The sequence below is a fragment of the Labrus bergylta genome, chromosome 22 (genome assembly GCF_963930695.1).
Source record: "Labrus bergylta chromosome 22, fLabBer1.1, whole genome shotgun sequence".
Lineage (NCBI taxonomy): Eukaryota > Metazoa > Chordata > Actinopteri > Labriformes > Labridae > Labrus > Labrus bergylta.
Genome location: NC_089216.1, coordinates 11,744,254 through 11,764,746, shown reverse-complemented (window position 1 = coordinate 11,764,746; position 20,493 = coordinate 11,744,254). Strand labels below are relative to the sequence as shown.

Below are 20,493 nucleotides of genomic sequence, written 5' to 3'. Positions count from 1 at the left end.
TACTAGTAAAGGCATTGATCTTGTAACTGAAATTCAAATGGCAATCAATGCTGATGCTATTTCTGGTTTGACAGTAGCCATGACAAGGGTACCAGACACAATGCAGTGAGAAGACTGATCTTGTGACGTATTCCACTTGAAGCTGTAAATGAGGAGAAAATGAAAACACATTAGTTGAATCAACAGTTTTGCAAATTGATATAGTTTTGATCAGGCAGCACTGAACATTGCTTACATATGCCATTGATGGTGATAGAGGTTCCTTCAATGTCAAAGCCAACTACAATTGCTGATGCATTAAACAAAACTTCTGCAATCTGAGTGGCATTAGGAACAAATGTGCTGAGAAATGCAAGCCTCATAAAAGTGATGATTGATCCATTTCTGCAGAGGGAGGGGAAATAATATTTTGTCAGATTCAAGATCAAGATAATATTCTAAAGTTGTAACTTGTTCATTGTGAAATAGTACCTGAAGGCGGTGACGTTTAAAGAATGGAACGAGGATTGGAATGTATTTTTAAACAGAGGTTCAAGCTGCAGAAATAAAAACAAAGATATTTTTAAAAATTTTAATGGTATATTTCACTTAAGGTCACTTCACTGTGTATTACATAAGATCATTGTGATCAGAAAATAAGCTACATTTTACTTTTCTTGAGTATGGAAGATTTGATTTTGATGTCTGAGACATACCTGTGTCGTTATAATTGAAGATCTGCTCTTAAAACCTGGGGATGATTTATTCAGCAAATCATTTGTAAAAGAGGTGAGCAGAGATCTGAAAGTCACGTTTACAAGTATATTTGATGCAGAAGCAGGAGCTGCAGTGGCAGGGGCCGCAGTGGCAGGGGCTGCAGTGGCTGGTGCTGCAGTGGCTGGTGCTGCAGTGGCTGGTGCTGCAGTTGTAGCTGCAACTGGAACCGGACCATCTATAAAAAATGATTGTAAAGGAATATGTTAATGATCATTTGTGCTCAAACCAAATAGGTTTCTTTATCAGAGTTGACATCAAACTAACACTGGTGTCAAATTCACAAACCTAAAAGAATTGTCAGAGTGATATTTACTTACCCACTACTGAAACTGCATTAGAATTAAAGCTCACGTCATAGTTATTTTCATCATTTGCAGCTTGAATAAGAGTTTGAGCAACAGCACTATTCTGTGGGAGGTCTGCAGCTGGAGTAGTTTGATTGAAAGTAATTGCAAGATCTGCTTCAACTCCGTCAGCTCGTGTTGTAACAGATCTGTATAATGATGCCAAATGAGACAACACATTAGGTAATTCTGTTGCTGACTGCTAGTGAGACTTAAACTATGAAAAATACCATGTACATTTAAAAGTGTTAATCCTAAATATAAATAAATGGCCATTTATCTACATCAGAAAGAAAAAAGATTTTACCTGAAACCTGTCACAGAGCATTTCACAAAGAGGTCACCATATTCTCTTCGGTATATGACTTCACACTGAAAAAAAGAACAGGAAGATGTAAGGACCTTTTGTTGGTTGGAAACAATTTTCTTCAAACCAAACTTCACAAAAAAAAAAAAAATTGGATTCAGGTCAACAGAACTTTACTATATGAATTACTCTCTTTGATAACTCATGGATGCAACCGATGAAGTCATGAAAATGCATTAAATTTTAAAACTACTCACTGTTTGTACAAGTCTTCTTTCAAGATCCTGGTATTCAACGCTAGTGGAATCATTAAGTGCATCTGTAAAAGTTTCGTTTACCAACATAACTTCAAGAATATAAACAGGTTCAGCTGCTGTGATTGTCGTTTGAGCGGCAGTTGTTGGTAGAATGACTGTGGTTGATGTTGGAGCGGTTGTGGTTGTTGTTGGAGTTGCTGTCGTGGTTGGAGGAGCAGCTGTGGTTGTTGGAGCTGCAGTGGTAGTTGTGGGAGAAGCTGTGGTTGTCGTGGGAGCTGTAGTGTTTGTTGTTGCAGCAGCTGTGGAGGTTGTTGGAGCTACTGTGGTTGTTAGAGACGCTGTGGTTGTTGTTGGAGCGGCTGTGGTTGTTGTTGGAGCTGCTGCTGTTGTTGTTGTCGTTGTTAGAGCATCTGTGGTGATTGTTTGAGCTGCTGTTGTTGTCGTTGGAGTAGATGTGGTTGTTGTTGGAGTTCCTGGTTTTGTAGCAGCTGCTATGGTTTTTGTTAGAGCTGCAGTTGTGGTTGTAGGAGCAACTGTGGTTGTTGTTGGAGCTACTGTTTTTAGAGCAGCTGTGGTTGTTGTTGGATGAGCAGTGGCAGTTGTTGGAGCACTTGTGGTTGTTGTTGGAGTAGCAGTGGTTATTGTTGGAGCTGCTGCTGTTGTTGAAGCGGCTGTGGTCGTTGTTGGAGTTGGAGCTGCAATGGTTGTTGTTGGAGCTGTTGTTGTTGTTGTTGTTGAAGCAGCTGTGGTGGTTGTTGGAGCTGCTGTGTTTGTTGTTGGAGCTGCTGCTGTTTTTGTTGCAGAGGCCGTGGTTGTTGTTGGTGCGGCTGTCATGGTTGTAGGATCGGCTGTTGTTGTTCGAGCAGCTGTCGTTTGTGTTAGAGCAGCTGTGGTTGTTGTTGGAGATGCAGCGGTGATTTGTGGGGCTGCTGTGGTTGTTGTTGTTGGAACTTCTGTCATAGTTGGGGCAGCTTTAGTTGTTGTTGGAGCTGTTGTCGTCGTTGTTGGAGCTGCTGTGGTTGTTGTTGGAGCATTTGTTGTTCTTGGAGCAGCTGTGGTTGTTTGAGCAGCTGTGGTTGGTGTTGGAGCAGTTGTGGTTGTAGGAGTAGCTGTCGTTGGTGTTAGAGCAGATGTGGTTATTTTTGCAGCAGCTGTGGTCATTGTTGGAGTACCTGTTGTTGTTGTTGGAGCCGTTGTCAACGTTGTCAATTTTGTAGGAGTTGCTGTGGTTGTTGGAACAGCTGTTGTTGTTGGAGCAGCTGTGGTTAGTGTTGGAGCAGCTGTGGTTGTTGTTGATGGAGCTGCAGTGGTAATTGTGGGAGAAGCTGTGGTTGTCGTGGGAGCTGCTGTGGTGGTTGTTGGAACTGCTATGGTCATTGTTGGAGCAGCTGTGGTTGTTGATTGAGCTGCTGTTGATGTTGTTGGAGCAGCTGTGGTTAGTGTTGGAGCAGCTGTGGTTGTTGGAGTAGCAGTGGTTATTGTTGGAGCTGCTGCTGTTGTTGAAGCGGCTGTGGTCGTTGTTGGAGTTGGAGCTGCAATGGTTGTTGTTGGAGCTGTTGTTGTTGTTGTTGTTGAAGCAGCTGTGGTGGTTGTTGGAGCTGCTGTGTTTGTTGTTGGAGCTGCTGCTGTTTTTGTTGCAGAGGCCGTGGTTGTTGTTGGTGCGGCTGTCATGGTTGTAGGATCGGCTGTTGTTGTTCGAGCAGCTGTCGTTTGTGTTAGAGCAGCTGTGGTTGTTGGAGGAGCTGTGGTTGGTGTTGGAGCAGTTGTGGTTGTTGTTGGACCTGCTGTTGTGGTTGTAGGAGCAGCTGTTGTTGTTGGAGCAGCTCTGTTTGTTGTTGGACCGGCTGTTGTGGTTGTTGTAGCAGATGTCGTTGGTGTTAGAGCAGCTTTGGTTGTGGTTGGAGGAGCTGTGGTTGTTGATTGAGCTGCTGTTGTAGGAGCAGCTGTCGTTGGTGTTGGAGCAGCTGTGGTTGTTGTTGCAGCAGCTGTTGTTGTTGGAGCCGCTGTAAACGATGTAGGAGCTGCTGTGATTGTTGTTGGAGCTGTTGTGGTTGTTGTTGGAGCGGCTGTGGTTGTTGTTGGAGCTGCAGTGGTAGTTGTGGGAGAAGCTGTGGTTATCGTGGGAGCTGCAGTGGTTGCTGATTGAGCTGCTGTTGTGGTTGTAGGAGCAGCTGCCATTGGTGTTGCAGCAGCTGTGATTGTTGATGGAGCTGCAGTGGTAATTGTGGGAGAAGCTGTGGTTATCGTGGGAGCTGCAGTGGTTGCTGATTGAGCTGCTGTTGTGGTTGTAGGAGCAGCTGTCATTGGTGTTGGAGCAGCTGTGGTGGTTGTTGAAGCTGCTGTTGTTGTCGTTGGAGTAGATGTGGTTGTTGTTGGAGTTCCTGGTTTTGTAGCAGCTGCTATGGTTTTTGTTAGAGCTGCAGTTGTGGTTGTAGGAGCAGTTGTGGTTGTTGATTTAGCTGCTGTTGTGGTTGTGGGAGCAGTGGTGGGTTTTAGAGCTGCTGTGGTTATTGTTGGAACTGCTGTTGTTGTTGTTGTAAGAGCTGCTGTTGTCGTTGTTGTTGTACGATCAGCTGTTATTGTTGGAGCTGCTGTTGTGGTTGATGGAGCTGCAGTGGTAATTGTGGGAGAAGCTGTGGTTGTCGTGGGAGCTGCAGTGGTTGTTGTTTGAGCTGCTGTGGTTGTTGTTGGAGCAGCTGTTGTTGTTGTTGGAGTCGCTATCAACATTGTAGAAGCGGCTGTGGTCGTTGTTGGAGTTGGAGCTGCAATGGTTGTTGTTGGAGCTGTTGTTGTTGTTGTTGTTGAAGCAGCTGTGGTGGTTGTTGGAGCTGCTGTGTTTGTTGTTGGAGCTGCTGCTGTTTTTGTTGCAGAGGCCGTGGTTGTTGTTGGTGCGGCTGTCATGGTTGTAGGATCGGCTGTTGTTGTTCGAGCAGCTGTCGTTTGTGTTAGAGCAGCTGTGGTTGTTGGAGGAGCTGTGGTTGGTGTTGGAGCAGTTGTGGTTGTTGTTGGACCTGCTGTTGTGGTTGTAGGAGCAGCTGTTGTTGTTGGAGCAGCTCTGTTTGTTGTTGGACCGGCTGTTGTGGTTGTTGTAGCAGATGTCGTTGGTGTTAGAGCAGCTTTGGTTGTGGTTGGAGGAGCTGTGGTTGTTGATTGAGCTGCTGTTGTAGGAGCAGCTGTCGTTGGTGTTGGAGCAGCTGTGGTTGTTGTTGCAGCAGCTGTTGTTGTTGGAGCCGCTGTAAACGATGTAGGAGCTGCTGTGATTGTTGTTGGAGCTGTTGTGGTTGTTGTTGGAGCGGCTGTGGTTGTTGTTGGAGCTGCAGTGGTAGTTGTGGGAGAAGCTGTGGTTATCGTGGGAGCTGCAGTGGTTGCTGATTGAGCTGCTGTTGTGGTTGTAGGAGCAGCTGCCATTGGTGTTGCAGCAGCTGTGATTGTTGATGGAGCTGCAGTGGTAATTGTGGGAGAAGCTGTGGTTATCGTGGGAGCTGCAGTGGTTGCTGATTGAGCTGCTGTTGTGGTTGTAGGAGCAGCTGTCATTGGTGTTGGAGCAGCTGTGGTGGTTGTTGAAGCTGCTGTTGTTGTCGTTGGAGTAGATGTGGTTGTTGTTGGAGTTCCTGGTTTTGTAGCAGCTGCTATGGTTTTTGTTAGAGCTGCAGTTGTGGTTGTAGGAGCAGTTGTGGTTGTTGATTTAGCTGCTGTTGTGGTTGTGGGAGCAGTGGTGGGTTTTAGAGCTGCTGTGGTTATTGTTGGAACTGCTGTTGTTGTTGTTGTAAGAGCTGCTGTTGTCGTTGTTGTTGTACGATCAGCTGTTATTGTTGGAGCTGCTGTTGTGGTTGATGGAGCTGCAGTGGTAATTGTGGGAGAAGCTGTGGTTGTCGTGGGAGCTGCAGTGGTTGTTGTTTGAGCTGCTGTGGTTGTTGTTGGAGCAGCTGTTGTTGTTGTTGGAGTCGCTATCAACATTGTAGGAGCAGCTGTGGTGGTTGTTGGAGCAACTGTGGTTGTTGTTGGAGCTGCTGTGGTTGTTGGAGAAGTTGTTGTTGGTGTTGGAGCAGCTATGGTTGTTGATTGAGCTACTGTTGTGGTTGAAGGAGAAGCTGTTGTTGTTGGAGCAGCTGTCATGGGAGCTGCTGTGGTTGTTGTTGAAGAAGCTGTGGTTGTTGTTGTTGTTGTTGTTGTTGGAGACGCTGTCAACATTATAGGAGCTGCTGTGGTTGTTGGAGCTGCTGCTGTGGTTGTAGCAGCGGCTGTGGTTGTTGTTGGAGCTGCTTCCGTCATTGTTGGAGCTGCATTGGTTGTTGTTGGAGCAGTTGTTGTTGGAGCTTTTGTCGTGGTTGTAGGAGCAGCTGTTGTTGTTTGAGCAGCTGTTGTTGTTGGAGCAGTTGTGGTTGTTTGTGGAGCTGCAGTGGCAGTTTTTGGAGAAGCTGTGGTTGTTGTTGGAACTGCAGTGGTTGTTGTTGGAGCTGCAGTGGTAGTTGTTGGACCTAATGTGGTTGTTGTTGAAGCAGCTGTGGTTGTTGTTGGAGGAGCTGTTGTGGCTGTAGGAGCTGCTGTGGTTGTTGGAGCTGCTGTGGTTGTTGTGGCAGCGGCTGTGGCTGTTGGAACTGCAGTACTTGTTGGAGCTGCAGTGGTAGTTGTTGGACCTAATGTGGTTGTTGTTGGAGGAGCTGTTGTGGCTGTAGGAGCTTCTGTGGCTGTGGTTGTTGTTGTTGTTGTTGTCGGAGCCGCTGTCAACGTTATAGGAGCTGCTGTGGTTGTTGTTGGAGCGGCTGTAGTTGTTGTTGGAGCAGTTGTGGTGGTTGTGGGAGCTGCAGTGCTAGTTGTGGGAGCTGTTGTCGTTGTTGTTAGAGCTGCTGTGTTTGTTGTTGGAGCATCTGTGGTTGTTGTTGTACGATCAGCTGTTGTTGTTGGAGCTGCTGTTGTGGTTGATGGAGCTGCAGTGGTAATTGTGGGAGAAGCTGTGGTTGTCATGGGAGCTGCAGTGGTTGTTGTTGGAGCGGCTGTGGTTGTTGTTTCAAAAGCTGTGGTCGTTGTTAGAGCAGCTGCTGTTGTTGTTTGAGCTGCTATCAATATTGTAGGAGCAACTGTGGTGGTTCTTGGAGCTGCAGTGCCAGTTGTGGGAGCTGCTGTGGTTGTTGTTGGAGCTGTTGTAGTTGTTGTTGGACCTGCTGTTGTGGTTGTTGGAGCAGCTGTCGTTGGTGTTGGAGCAGCTGTCGTTGGTGTTGGAGCAGCTGTCATTGGTGTTGGAGCAGCTGTCGTTGGTGTTGGAACAGCTGTGGTGGTTGATGGAGCTGCTGTGGTTGTTGTTGGAGCGGCTGTGGTTGTTGTTGCAAAAGCTGTGGTTGTTGTTGGAGCAGCTGTTGTGGTTGTAGTAGCAGCTGTTGTTGTTGCAGCGGCTGTGGTTGTTGGAACTGCAGTACTTGTTGGCACAGCAGTGGTTGTTGTTGGAGTAGCTGTGGTTGTATATGGAGAGGCTGTGGTTGTTGGAGCAACTGTGGTTGTTGTTGGAGCTGCTGTGGTTGTTGGAGAAACTGTTGTTGGTGTTGGAGCAGCTGTCGTTGGTGTTGGAGCAGCTGTCATTGGTGTTGGAGCAGCTGTGGTGGTTGATGGAGCTGCTGTGGTTGTTGTTGGAGCGGCTGTGGTTGTTGTTGCAAAAGCTGTGGTTGTTGTTGGAGCAGCTGTTGTGGTTGTAGTAGCAGCTGTTGTTGTTGCAGCGGCTGTGGTTGTTGGAACTGCAGTACTTGTTGCCACAGCAGTGGTTGTTGTTGGAGTAGCTGTGGTTGTTGGAGAAACTGTTGTTGGTGTTGGAGCAGCTGTCGTTGGTGTTAGAGCAGCTATGGTTGTTGATTGAGCTACTGTTGTGGTTGAAGGAGAAGCTGTTGTTGTTGGAGCAGCTGTCATGGGAGCTGCTGTGGTTGTTGTTGAAGAAGCTGTGGTTGTTGTTGTTGTTGTTGTCGGAGACGCTGTCAACATTCTAGGAGCTGCTGTGGTTGTTGGAGCTGCTGCTGTGGTTGTAGCAGCGGCTGTGGTTGTTGTTGGAGCTGCTTCCGTCATTGTTGGAGCTGCATTGGTTGTTGTTGGAGCAGCTGTGGTTGTTTTTGGAGCAGCTGTGGTTGTCGGAGCAGCAGCTGTGGTTGTTGTTGGAGCAGTTGTTGTTGTTGTTGGAGTTTTTGTCGTGGTTGTAGGAGCAGCTGTTGTTGTTGGAGCAGTTGTGGTTGTTTGTGGAGCTGCAGTGGTAGTTTTTGGAGAAGCTGTGGTTGTTGTTGGAACTGCAGTGGTTGTTGTTGGAGCTGCAGTGGTAGTTGTTGGACCTAATGTGGTTGTTGTTGAAGCAGCTGTGGTTGTTGTTGGAGGAGCTGTTGTGGCTGTAGGAGCTTCTGTGGTTGTTGGAGCTGCTGTGGTTGTTGTGGCAGCGGCTGTGGCTGTTGGAACTGCAGTACTTGTTGGAGCTGCAGTGGTAGTTGTTGGACCTAATGTGGTTGTTGTTGGAGCAGCTGTGGTTGTTGTTGGAGGAGCTGTTGTGGCTGTAGGAGCTGCTGTGGTTGTTGGAGCTGCTGTGGTTGTTGTGGCAGCGGCTGTGGCTGTTGGAACTGCAGTACTTGTTGGAGCACCTGTGGTTGTTGTAGCAGCTGTGGTTGTTGTTGGAGCCTGTATGGTTGTTTGTGGAGCTGCTGTTGTTGTTGTTGGAGCTGTTGTCGTGGTTGTGGGAGCAGCTGTTGTTGTTTGAGCTGCTGTTGTTGTTGGAGCTGCTGTGGTTGTTGTTGGAGCTGCTGTTGTGGTTGTTAGAGCAGCTGTGGTTGGTGTTGGAGCTGTGGTTGTTGGAGAAGCTGTCGTTGGTGTTGGAGCTGCTGTGGTTGTTGTCGGAGCGGCTGTGGTTGTTGTTGGAACAGCTGTGGTGGTTGATGGAGCTGTAGTGATTGTTGTTTGAGCTGCTGTGGATGTTGTTGGAGCGGCTGTGGTTATTGTTGCAAAAGCTGTGGTCATTGTTGGAGCAGCTGTTGTGGTTGTAGTAGCAGCTGTGGTTGTTGATGCAGCGGCTGTGGTTGTCCGAACTGCAGTACTTGTTGGAACAGCAGTGGTTGTAGATGGAGAGGCTGTGGTTGTTGGAGAAGCTGTTGTTTGTGGTGGAGCAGCTGTCGTTGGTGTTGGAGCAGCTGTGGTTGTTGATTGAGCTGCTGTTGTGGTTGAAGGAGAAGCTGTTGTTGTTGGAGAAGCTGTGGTTGTTGGAGCAGCTGTCATGGGAGCTGCTGTGGTTGTTGTTAAAGCAGCTGTGGTTGTTGTTGTTGTTGTTGTCGGAGCCACTGTAAACGTTATAGGAGCTGCTGTGGTTGTTGGAGCTGCTGTGGTTGTTGGAACTGCAGTACTTGTTGGCACAGCAGTGGTTGTTGTTGGAACAGCTGTGGTTGTATTTGGAGAGGCTGTGGTTGTTGGAGCAACTGTGGTTGTTGTTGGAGCTGCTGTGGTTGTTGGAGAAGCTGTTGTTGGTGTTGGAGCAGCTGTCGTTGGTGTTGGAGCAGCTATGGTTGTTGATTGAGCTGCTGTGGTTGTTGGAGCAGCAGCTGTGGTTGTTTTTGGAGCAGCTGTGGTTGTTGGAGCAGCAGCTGTGGTTTTTGTTGGAGCAGTTGTTGTTGTTGTTGGAGTTTTTGTCGTGGTTGTAGGAGCAGCTGTTGTTGTTTGAGCAGCTGTTGTTGTTGGAGCAGTTGTGGTTGTTTGTGGAGCTGCAGTGGTAGTTTTTGGAGAAGCTGTGGTTGTTGTTGGAACTGCAGTGGTTGTTGTTGGACCGAATGTGGTTGTTGTTGAAGCAGCTGTGGTTGTTGTTGGAGGAGCTGTTGTGGCTGTAGGAGCTTCTGTGGTTGTTGGAGCTGCTGTGGTTGTTGTGGCAGAGGCTGTGGCTGTTGGAACTGCAGTACTTGTTGGAGCTGCAGTGGTAGTTGTAGGAGCTGCTGTGGTTGTTGTTGGAGCAGCTGTGGTTGTTGTTGGAGAAGCTGTTGTGGCTGTTGGAGCTGCTGTGGTTGTTGGAGCTGCTGTGGTTGTTGTGGCAGCGGCTGTGGCTGTTGGAACTACAGTACTTGTTTGAGCTGCTGTTGTTGTTGGAGCTGCTGTGGTTGTTATTGGAGCTGCTGTTTTGGTTGTAGGAGCTGCTGTTGTGGTTGTCGGAGCTGCTGTTGTGGTTGTTAGAGCAGCTGTGGTTGGTGTTGGAGCTGTGGTTGTTGGAGCAGCTGTGGTTGTTGGAGCTGCTGTGGTTGGTGTTGGAGCTGCTGTGGTTGTTGTTGGAGCTGTTGTGGTTGTTGTCGGAGCGGCTGTGGTTGTTGTTGGAACAGCTGTGGTGGTTGATGGAGCTGCAGTGATTGTTGTTTGAACTGCTGTGGTTGTTGTTGGAGCGGCTGTGGTTATTGTTGCAAAAGCTGTGGTCGTTGTTGGAGCAGCTGTTGTGGTTGTAGTAGCAGCTGTTGTTGTTGGAGCAGCTGTGGTTGTTGATGCAGCGGCTGTGGTTGTTGGAACTGCAGTACTTGTTGGAACAGCAGTGGTTGTTGTTGGAGCAGCTGTGGTTGTAGATGGAGAGGCTGTGGTTGTTGGAGAAGCTGTTGTTGGTGGTGGAGCAGCTGTCGTTGGTGTTGGAGCAGCTGTAGTTGTTGATTGAGCTGCTGTTGTGGTTGAAGAAGAAGCTGTTGTTGTTGGAGCAGCTGTGGTTGTTGGAGCAGCTGTCATGGGAGCTGCTGTGGTTGTTGTTGAAGCAGCTGTGGTTGTTGTTGTTGTTGTTGTCGGAGCGGCTGTCAATGTTATAGGAGCTGCTGTTGTGGTTGTAGGAGCAGCTGTTGTTTTTGGAGCAGCAGTGGTTGTTGTTGGAGCAGTTATGGTTGTAGATGGAGAGGCTTTGATTGTTGGAGCAGCTGTGGTTGTAGATGGAGCTGCTGTCGACGTTGTTGGAGCTTTTGTCGTGGTTGTAGGAGCAGCCTTTGTTGTTGGAGCAGCTGTCGTTAGTGTTAAAGCAGCTGTGGTTGTTGTTGAAGCTGATGTGGTTGTTGTCGGAGCTGCTGTTGTTCTTGGAGTTGCAGTGGTTGTTGGAGCAGCTGTGGTTGTTGTTGCAGCGGCTGTGGTTGTTGTTGGAGCTGCTTTCGTCATTGTTGGCGCTGCAGTGGTTGTTGTTGGAGCAGCTGTGGTTGTTGTTGGAGCTGCTGTGGTTGTTGTTGGAGCAGCTGTAGTTTTTGTTGGAGCGGCTGTTGTGGCTGTTGGAGAAGCTGTGGTTGTTGTTGGAGCTGCAGTGGTTGTTGGAGAAGCTGTGGTTGGTGGAGCTGCTGTTGTGGTTGTTGGAGCAGCTGTGGTTGTTGGAGCAGCTGTGGTTGTTGGAGAAGCTGTGGTTGGTGTTGGAGCAGCTGTGGTTGGTGTCTGAGCAGCTGTGGTTGTTAATTGAGCTGCTGTTGTGGTTGAAGGAGAAGCTGTTGTTTTTGGAGCAGCTGTGGTTGTTGGAGCAGCTGTCATGGGACCTACTTTGATTGTTGTTGAAGCAGTTGTGGTTGTTGCTGTTGTTGTTGTCGGAGCCGCTGTCAACGTTATAGAAGCTGCTGTGGTTGTTGAAGCTGCTGTTGTGGTTGTAGGAGCAGCTGTTGTTGTTGGAGCAGCTGTTCTTGATGAAACGGATGTGGTTGTTTCTGGAGCTGCAGTGGTAGTTTTTGGAGAAGCTGTGGTTGTCGTTGGAACTGCAGTGGTTGTTGTTGGAGCTGCAGTGGTAGTTGTTGCACCTAATGTGTTTGTTGTTGGAGGAGCTGTTATCGCTGTAGGAGCTGCTATGGTTGTTGGAGCTGATGTGGTTGTCTTTGCAGCAGCTGTGGTTGTTGTTGGAGCCAGTATGGTTGTTGCTGGAGCTGCTGTGATGGTTTGTGGGGCTACTGTGGTTCTAGGAGCTGCTGTTATAGTTGTTGGAACAGCTGTGGTTGGTGTTGGAGCAGCTGTGGTTGTTGGAGCAGTTGTGGTTGTTGTTGGAGCTGCTGGGGTGTTTTGTGGGACTGCTGTGGTTGTGGTTGTAGGAGCTGCTGTTATGGTTGTTGGAGCAGCTGTGGTTGATGTTGGAGCAGCTGTGGTTGTTGGAGCAGCTGTAGTTGTTGTTGGAGCAGCTGTGGTTGTTGTTGGAGCCTGTATGGTTGTTTTTGGAGCTGCTGTTGTGGTTGTGAGAGCAGCTGTGGTTGTTGGAGCTGTTGAGGTCGTTTTATGAGCAGCTGTAGTTGTTGTTGAAGCTGCTGTTGTTGTTGGAACACCTGTGGTTGTTGTTGGAGCTGCTGTTGTTTGAGTAGCTGTGGTTGTTGTTGGATCTGCAGTGGTTGTTGTTGGAGCTGCTGACATGGTTGTAGGAGCCTCTGTTGTTGTCGGAGCACCTGTAGTTGTTGGAGCAACTGTGGTTGTTGGAGCCGGTTTGGTTGTTGTTGAAGCTTCTGTTGTTGTTGTCGGAAGGGCTGTGCTCGTTGTTGGAACTGTTGTTATGGTTGTAGGAGCTGCAGTGGTGGGTGTTGGAGCTGCAGTGGTTGTTGTTGGAACTGCTGTTGTTGTTGGAGCAGCTGTGGTTGTTGTTGGTACTGCTGTGGTTGTTGTTGGAGCAGCTGTAGTTATTGTTGTAGTAGCTGTGGTTTTTGTTGGAGCAGCTGTTGTTATTGTTCTTGGAGCTGCTGTCGTCGGTGTTGGAGCAGCTTTGGTTGTAGTTGAAGCTGCTGTGGTGATTTGTGGGGCTGCTGTGGTTGTTTTTATAGCTGCTATCATAGTTGTAGGACCAGCTGTGGTTGTTGGAGCAGCTGTCGTTGGTGTTGGATCATCTGTGGTTGTTGTTGCAGTCGGTGTGGTTGTTGTTGGAGCTGTTGTTGTTGTTGTTGGAGCTGCTTTTGTAGGTGTTGAAGCTGCTGTGATTGTTGTAGGAGCAGCTGTGGTTGTTGTTGGAACTGCTGTTATGGTTGTGGGAGCAGCTGTTGTTGTTGGAGCTGCAAAGGTTGTTGTTGGAGCTGCTGTAGTGGTTTTAGGAGCAGCTGTTGTTGTTGGAGCTGCTGTGGTTGTTGTTGGAAAAGCTGATGTTGTAGGAGCTGCTGTGGTTGTTTTTGGAGCTGCTGTGGTTGGTGTTGGAGCAGCTGTGGTTGTAGTTGAAGCTGCTGTCATGGTTTGTGGAGCAGCTGTGGTTGTAGATGGAGTAGCTGTCGTCTTTGTTGGAGAAGTTGTGGTTGTCGTTGGCGCTGCACTGGTTGCTGTTGGAGCTGCTGTAGTGGTTGTGGGAGCAGCTGTTGTTTTTGGAGCAGTTGTGGTTATTGTTGGAGCTGCTGTCTTTGTTGTTGGAGCGACTGTGGTTGTTGTTGGAGTCGGTGTGGTTGTTGGAGCAGCTGTCGTTGGTGTTGGAGCAGCTGTGGTTGTTGTTGGAGTCGACGTGGTTGTTGTAGGCGCTATTGTTGTTGTTGTTGGAGTAGCTGTCGTTGTTGTTGGATCTGCAGTGGTTGTTGTTGGAGCTGCTGACATTGTTGTAGGAGCCTCTGTTGTTGTCGGAGCACCTGTAGTTGTTGGAGCAGCTGTGGTTGTTGGAGCCGGTTTGGTTGTTGTTGAAGCTTCTGTTGTTGTTGTCGGAAGTGCTGTGCTCGTTGTTTGAACTGTTGTTATGGTTGTAGGAGCAGCTGTGGTTGTGGTTGGAACAGCTGTGGTTGTTGTTGGAGCAGCTGTAGTGGTTGTTGGAGCTGCAGTGGTGGGTGTTGGAGCAGCTGTGGTTTTTGTTGGAGCGGCTGTGGTTGTTGTTGGAGTCAGTGTGGTTGTTGTTGGCGCTGCTGTTGTTGTTGTTGAAGATGCTGTGGTTGTTGTAGGAGCAGCTGTGGTTGTTGTTGGAACTGGTGTTATGGTTGTGGGAGCAGCTGTTGTTGTTGGAGTGGCTGTTGTTGTCAGAGCAGTTGTGTTGGTTGTTGGAGCTGCTGTGGTTGTCGTTGGAGCTGCAATGGTTGTTGTTGGAGCTGCTGTGGTGGTTTGTGGGGCTGCTGTGGTTGTTGTTGTTGGAGCTGCTGTCATGGTTGTAGTTAGAGCAGCTGTCGTCTTTGTTGGAGAAGTTGTGGTTGTCGTTGGAGCTGCACTGGTTGTTGCTGGAGCTGCTGTAGTGGTTGTGGTAGCAGCTGTTGTTTTTGGAGCAGTTGTGGTTGTTGTTGGAGTGACTGTCTTTGTTGTTGGAGCGACTGTGGTTGTTGTTGGTGCTGCTGTTGTTGTAAGAGCAGCTGTGGTTGTTTTTGGAACTGCTGTTATGGTTGTGGGAGCAGCTGTTGTTGTTGGAGCAGCTGTTGTTGTTGTTAGAGCAGCTGTGGTTGTAGTTTGAGCTGCAGTGGTTGTTGTTGGAACTGCTGTGGTTGTTGTTGGAACTGCTGTGGTTGTTGGAGCAGCTGTGGTTGGTGTTGTTGGAGCTGCTGTGGTTGTTGGAGCAGCTGTGGTTGTTGTTGTTGGAGTTGCTGTGGTTGTTGTTGGAACTGCTGTGGTTGTTGGAGCAGCTGTGGTTGTTGTTGTTGGAGCTGCTGTGGTTGTTGTTGGAACTGCTGTGGTTGTTGGAGCAGCTGTGGTTGGTGTTGGAGCAGCTGTGGTTGTTGTTGGAGCTGCTGTGGTTGTTGTTAGAGCAGTTGTAGTTGTTGTTGGAGCGGCTGTTGTGGCTGTAAGAGCAGCTGTGGTTGTTGTTTGATCTGTGGTTTTTGTTGTTGGAGTAGCTGTGGTTGTTGTTGGCACTGCTGTTTTTGTAGAAGCTGCTGTTGTTGTTGTTGGAGCTGCTGTGGTTGTTGTTGGAGCTGCTTTCGCCATTGTTGGAGCTGCAGTGGTTGTTGTTTGAGCTGCTGTGGTTGTTGTTAGAGCAGCTGTGGTTTTTGGAGCTGATGTGGTCATTGTTGAAACGTCTGTTGTAGGAGCAGCTGTGGTGTAAGCTGGAGCTGCTGACGTGGTTGTAGGAACAGTTTTTGCTGTTGGAGCAGCTGCAGTTGTTGTTGGAGCTTCTTTCGTCATTGTTGGAGCAGCTGTGGTTGTTGTTGGAGATGCTGTGGTTGTTGTTAGAGCGGCTGTTGGAGCAGCTGTGGTTGTTGGAGCAGTTGTGGTTGTTGGAGCTGATGTGGTTGTTGTTAGAGCAGCTGTAGTTGTTGTTGGAGCGGCTGTTGTGGCTGTTGTTGAAGCTTCTGTTGTTTTTGTTGTTGTAGGAACTGCTGTGGTCGTTGTTGGAACTGTTTTTATGGTTGTAGGAGCAGCTGTGGTTGGTGTTGGAGCAGCTGTTGTGATTGTAGGAGCAGCTGTGGTTGTTGTTGGAGCAGCTGTGGTTGTTTGAGCAGCTGTGGTTGTTGGAGCTGCTGTGGTTGATGTTGGAGCGGCTGTGGTTGTTGTTGGAGTCTGTGTGGTTGTTGTTGACGCTGCTGTTGTTGTTGTTGAAGCTGCTGTGGTTGTTATAAGAGCAGCTGTGGTTTTTGTTGGAACTGATGTTATGGTTGTGGGAGCAGCTGTTGTTGTTGGAGCAGCTGTTGTTGTTGTTAGAGCAGCTGTGGTTGTAGTTTGAGCTGCAGTGGATGTTGTTGGAACTGATGTTGTTGTAGGATTTGCTGTGGTTGTTGGAGCAGCTGTGGTTGTTGTTGGTGGAGTAGCTGTGGTTGTTCTTGAAGCAGCTGTTGTCGTTGTTGGAACTGCTGTTGTGGTAGTAGCTGCTGTTGTTGTTGTTGGAGCTGCTGTGGTTGTTGGAGCTGCTGTGGTTGTTGTTTTAGCTGCTGTCATGGTTTGTGGAGCAGCTGTGGTTGTAGATGGAGTAGCTGTCGTCTTTGTTGGAGAAGTTGTGGTTGTCGTTGGCGCTGCACTGGTTGCTGTTGGAGCTGCTGTAGTGGTTGTGGGAGCAGCTGTTGTTTTTGGAGCAGTTGTGGTTATTGTTGGAGCTGCTGTCTTTGTTGTTGGAGCGACTGTGGTTGTTGTTGGAGTCGGTGTGGTTGTTGGAGCAGCTGTCGTTGGTGTTGGAGCAGCTGTGGTTGTTGTTGGAGTCGACGTGGTTGTTGTAGGCGCTATTGTTGTTGTTGTTGGAGTAGCTGTCGTTGTTGTTGGATCTGCAGTGGTTGTTGTTGGAGCTGCTGACATTGTTGTAGGAGCCTCTGTTGTTGTCGGAGCACCTGTAGTTGTTGGAGCAGCTGTGGTTGTTGGAGCCGGTTTGGTTGTTGTTGAAGCTTCTGTTGTTGTTGTCGGAAGTGCTGTGCTCGTTGTTTGAACTGTTGTTATGGTTGTAGGAGCAGCTGTGGTTGTGGTTGGAACAGCTGTGGTTGTTGTTGGAGCAGCTGTAGTGGTTGTTGGAGCTGCAGTGGTGGGTGTTGGAGCAGCTGTGGTTTTTGTTGGAGCGGCTGTGGTTGTTGTTGGAGTCAGTGTGGTTGTTGTTGGCGCTGCTGTTGTTGTTGTTGAAGATGCTGTGGTTGTTGTAGGAGCAGCTGTGGTTGTTGTTGGAACTGGTGTTATGGTTGTGGGAGCAGCTGTTGTTGTTGGAGTGGCTGTTGTTGTCAGAGCAGTTGTGTTGGTTGTTGGAGCTGCTGTGGTTGTCGTTGGAGCTGCAATGGTTGTTGTTGGAGCTGCTGTGGTGGTTTGTGGGGCTGCTGTGGTTGTTGTTGTTGGAGCTGCTGTCATGGTTGTAGTTAGAGCAGCTGTCGTCTTTGTTGGAGAAGTTGTGGTTGTCGTTGGAGCTGCACTGGTTGTTGCTGGAGCTGCTGTAGTGGTTGTGGTAGCAGCTGTTGTTTTTGGAGCAGTTGTGGTTGTTGTTGGAGTGACTGTCTTTGTTGTTGGAGCGACTGTGGTTGTTGTTGGTGCTGCTGTTGTTGTAAGAGCAGCTGTGGTTGTTTTTGGAACTGCTGTTATGGTTGTGGGAGCAGCTGTTGTTGTTGGAGCAGCTGTTGTTGTTGTTAGAGCAGCTGTGGTTGTAGTTTGAGCTGCAGTGGTTGTTGTTGGAACTGCTGTGGTTGTTGTTGGAACTGCTGTGGTTGTTGGAGCAGCTGTGGTTGGTGTTGTTGGAGCTGCTGTGGTTGTTGGAGCAGCTGTGGTTGTTGTTGTTGGAGTTGCTGTGGTTGTTGTTGGAACTGCTGTGGTTGTTGGAGCAGCTGTGGTTGTTGTTGTTGGAGCTGCTGTGGTTGTTGTTGGAACTGCTGTGGTTGTTGGAGCAGCTGTGGTTGGTGTTGGAGCAGCTGTGGTTGTTGTTGGAGCTGCTGTGGTTGTTGTTAGAGCAGTTGTAGTTGTTGTTGGAGCGGCTGTTGTGGCTGTAAGAGCAGCTGTGGTTGTTGTTTGATCTGTGGTTTTTGTTGTTGGAGTAGCTGTGGTTGTTGTTGGCACTGCTGTTTTTGTAGAAGCTGCTGTTGTTGTTGTTGGAGCTGCTGTGGTTGTTGTTGGAGCTGCTTTCGCCATTGTTGGAGCTGCAGTGGTTGTTGTTTGAGCTGCTGTGGTTGTTGTTAGAGCAGCTGTGGTTTTTGGAGCTGATGTGGTCATTGTTGAAACGTCTGTTGTAGGAGCAGCTGTGGTGTAAGCTGGAGCTGCTGACGTGGTTGTAGGAACAGTTTTTGCTGTTGGAGCAGCTGCAGTTGTTGTTGGAGCTTCTTTCGTCATTGTTGGAGCAGCTGTGGTTGTTGTTGGAGATGCTGTGGTTGTTGTTAGAGCGGCTGTTGGAGCAGCTGTGGTTGTTGGAGCAGTTGTGGTTGTTGGAGCTGATGTGGTTGTTGTTAGAGCAGCTGTAGTTGTTGTTGGAGCGGCTGTTGTGGCTGTTGTTGAAGCTTCTGTTGTTTTTGTTGTTGTAGGAACTGCTGTGGTCGTTGTTGGAACTGTTTTTATGGTTGTAGGAGCAGCTGTGGTTGGTGTTGGAGCAGCTGTTGTGATTGTAGGAGCAGCTGTGGTTGTTGTTGGAGCAGCTGTGGTTGTTTGAGCAGCTGTGGTTGTTGGAGCTGCTGTGGTTGATGTTGGAGCGGCTGTGGTTGTTGTTGGAGTCTGTGTGGTTGTTGTTGACGCTGCTGTTGTTGTTGTTGAAGCTGCTGTGGTTGTTATAAGAGCAGCTGTGGTTTTTGTTGGAACTGATGTTATGGTTGTGGGAGCAGCTGTTGTTGTTGGAGCAGCTGTTGTTGTTGTTAGAGCAGCTGTGGTTGTAGTTTGAGCTGCAGTGGATGTTGTTGGAACTGATGTTGTTGTAGGATTTGCTGTGGTTGTTGGAGCAGCTGTGGTTGTTGTTGGTGGAGTAGCTGTGGTTGTTCTTGAAGCAGCTGTTGTCGTTGTTGGAACTGCTGTTGTGGTAGTAGCTGCTGTTGTTGTTGTTGGAGCTGCTGTGGTTGTTGGAGCTGCTGTGGTTGTTGTTTTAGCTGCTGTCATAGTTGTAGGAGCAGCTGTGGTTGTTGTTGGAGCTGCTGTGGTTGTTGGAGCTGCTGTGGTTGTTGTTTGAGCTGCTGTCATAGTTGTCGGAGCAGCTGTGGTTGTTAGAGCAGATGTGGTTGTTGTTAGAGCAGCTGTAGTTGTTGTTGGAGCGGCTGTTGTGGCTGTTGGAGCTGATTTGGTTGTTGTTTGAGCTGCTGTCATAGTTGTCGGAGCAGCTGTGGTTGTTGGAGCAGCTGTGGTTGTTGGAGCAGCTGTGGTTGTTGGAGCTGATTTGGTTGTTGTTGGAGCCACTGTGGTTGTTGTTGGAGCCGGTTTGGTTGTTCTTATTCTAAGAACTGCCATGGTTGTTGTTGGAACTGTTTTTATGGTTGTAGGAGCAGCTGTGGTTGTAGTTGGAGCAGCTTTGGTTGTTGTTGGAGCAGCTTTGGTTGTTGTTGTTGGAGCAGCTGTGGTTGTTGTTGGAGCAGCTTTGGTTGTCGTTTGATCTGTGTTTTTTGTTATTGGAGCTGCTGTGGCTGTTGTTGTTGGAGCAGCTGTGGTTGTTGTTGAAGCAGCTGTTGTAGGAGCAGCTGTGGTGTAAGCTGGAGCTGCTGACGTGGTTCTAGGAACAGTTGTTGCTGTTGGAGCAGCTGTAGTTGTTAATGGAGCTGCAGTTGTTATTGGAGCTGCTGTGGTTGTTGTTGGAGCTGAAGTGGTTGTTGTTGGAACTGCATTGGTTGTTGGAGCAGCTGTGGTTGTTGTTGGAGCTGCTGTCATAGTTGTAGGAGAGGCTGTAGTTGTTGGAGCAGCTGTGGTTGTTGTTGGACCTGCTTTCGTCATTGTTGGAGCTGCAGTGGTTGTTGTTAGAGCAGCTGTAGTTGTTGTTGGAGTGGCTGTTGTGGTTGTTGGAGCAGCTATGGTTGTTGTCGGAGCCGGTTTGGTTGTTGTTGAAGCTTCTGTTGTTGTTGTTGTTGTAGGAGCAGCTGTGGTTGTTGGAGCAGCTGTGGTTGTTGGAGCTGCTGTGGTTGGTGTTGGAGCAGCTGTCGTTGTTGTTAGAGCAGCTGTGGTTTTTTTTGGAGTAACTGTTGCTGTTGTTGCTGGAGATATTCTTAGAGCTGTTGAAGTTGTATTGAAATAATTATGATAAATACTGTATATAGAAACAACAAATATCGAATATGTTTTAATTTAAAAACACAAATTAAATTTGTATTATTCTTTATGCTTGTGGTCCTATACCATAACTTAAGTCGTGATTGCATTAAGTAGAATATTGGGGGAGAAAGGTTGGGGAATAACTTGCTTGATTGGAATTACTGTTCTGACTTTAAACCAGTCCACCCGGTTGTAGGACTACATTTCCCTTACATTGGTCACAACCTTAATGCTCGGCCATTTACTCCCCTTTATTTTAATTTCTAAACTTTAACCAAACGTGGAGCATTGTAAGTACAGTCCTTGATTTTTGCACATAGTTGTTGAATTTTCTAAATCCTAATTTTTAATGCATGGGCTTTCAGCCTTTCAGTAAATTAAAAAAATTGGGAACTAATAATAACAAATGGGTTTCCTTTAAAGATGTTAAGAGTTCTCTACCTGTGGCATTCTTACAATGTCGAGGTCATCATTTTTATTTCTTATGAATCCCATAACGTAAAAGCTCCCCATTTATTTCCCCCTAAGATTATGAATTAATGTTGTGTTTTTTTGACAGTTAAATTATTATTTTTAATCAAATTACAATGCAGGTAGTATATTTATTACACTCAGCTTACCTGTTAAAATCATAATAAATGATGTTATCTTTCCAACAGCCATCTTTTCTCCTTCACAGTCTATCAAAAAGAAACAGTGAAAATAATTCAGAACTTTAATCAAAAGAGAATAATGTGAAAAAGAAAATCTGTACAACATCTATCCCTTAGTAGATTCATTGCCATTGTTAAGCTTTTTCATGAAATCATTACAACGGAAGGTTAAATACGTAATACAATATACAATCAAGTGTCAATTGAAATAACTTTTTTGTTGTGGAACTTTTTGAAAATGTTGTTTGAAATCAAACAGATAGTTAACACAATGCTTGTTGTGAGTTATTCGTCCTGCTAATGACTGAATTGATGAAAGGATTTTAAGACTTTTAGGCATGAGGAAACTTTATATACCTCCCTTATCCTCTAGTTGATTTAACTCTTACATACTTCTCACATTGTATCAAAACAATTTAACTTAATATCACAGTGGAAGTTATGCTTACTTTGTAATCATTCTTTTCCTTTACCACAGCCTTCAAACTCTGAAAGAACTGATAAATGTTACCTTTGTCTTTTGACCAGAGTCCTTACAACTCAAGAAGATTAAAGCTACATATTTAAATCAAGGCTTTTAGGGAGAGTGGCCATCATTTATTTATGGCCAAAAGCAAATTTTCCCTCACATATCCTTATTTCTGTTTATTTAAGCCATGGGAACACACATTCAAAATAAACTGTTAGGTTGTAAGAATTTGTGCACA

The 20,493-nt window shown here is 47.4% G+C and overlaps 3 protein-coding genes across 3 annotated transcripts; all 3 read right to left on the bottom strand.

The window, feature by feature from the left end:
- LOC136177521 (GATA zinc finger domain-containing protein 14-like) lies at positions 1–11,326 on the bottom strand. The gene is made up of 16 exons (XM_065950945.1): positions 10,169–11,326; positions 9,569–9,709; positions 8,099–8,306; positions 7,400–7,588; positions 6,272–6,466; positions 5,487–5,905; positions 4,906–5,104; positions 3,506–3,748; positions 2,837–3,094; positions 1,665–2,635; positions 1,408–1,472; positions 1,074–1,249; positions 696–931; positions 472–536; positions 236–384; positions 1–142 (listed from the first exon to the last, which is right to left on the bottom strand). Exons 1-10 carry the CDS (start codon positions 11,136–11,138, stop codon positions 1,774–1,776), a joined length of 3,684 nt encoding a protein of 1,227 aa, XP_065807017.1. The 5' UTR covers positions 11,139–11,326; the 3' UTR covers positions 1–142; positions 236–384; positions 472–536; positions 696–931; positions 1,074–1,249; positions 1,408–1,472; positions 1,665–1,773.
- Positions 11,327–11,553: 227 nt separating this feature from the next.
- Positions 11,554–14,645, bottom strand: LOC136177520 (probable serine/threonine-protein kinase clkA). The gene is made up of 5 exons (XM_065950944.1): positions 14,581–14,645; positions 13,506–13,879; positions 13,144–13,195; positions 11,912–12,439; positions 11,554–11,731 (listed from the first exon to the last, which is right to left on the bottom strand). The coding sequence occupies exons 1-5, from the start codon at positions 14,643–14,645 to the stop codon at positions 11,554–11,556; spliced, it is 1,197 nt and encodes a 398-aa protein (XP_065807016.1).
- A 736-nt stretch (positions 14,646–15,381) lies between these two features.
- LOC136177519 (mucin-5AC-like) lies at positions 15,382–18,923 on the bottom strand (the record flags this gene model as incomplete). Its single annotated transcript, XM_065950943.1, has 3 exons — positions 15,382–15,514; positions 15,745–16,796; positions 18,357–18,923. Coding segments are annotated over 3 exons (1,752 nt in total), but the record flags the coding sequence as incomplete, so codon positions are not given.
- Between the last annotated feature and the right edge of the window lie 1,570 nt (positions 18,924–20,493).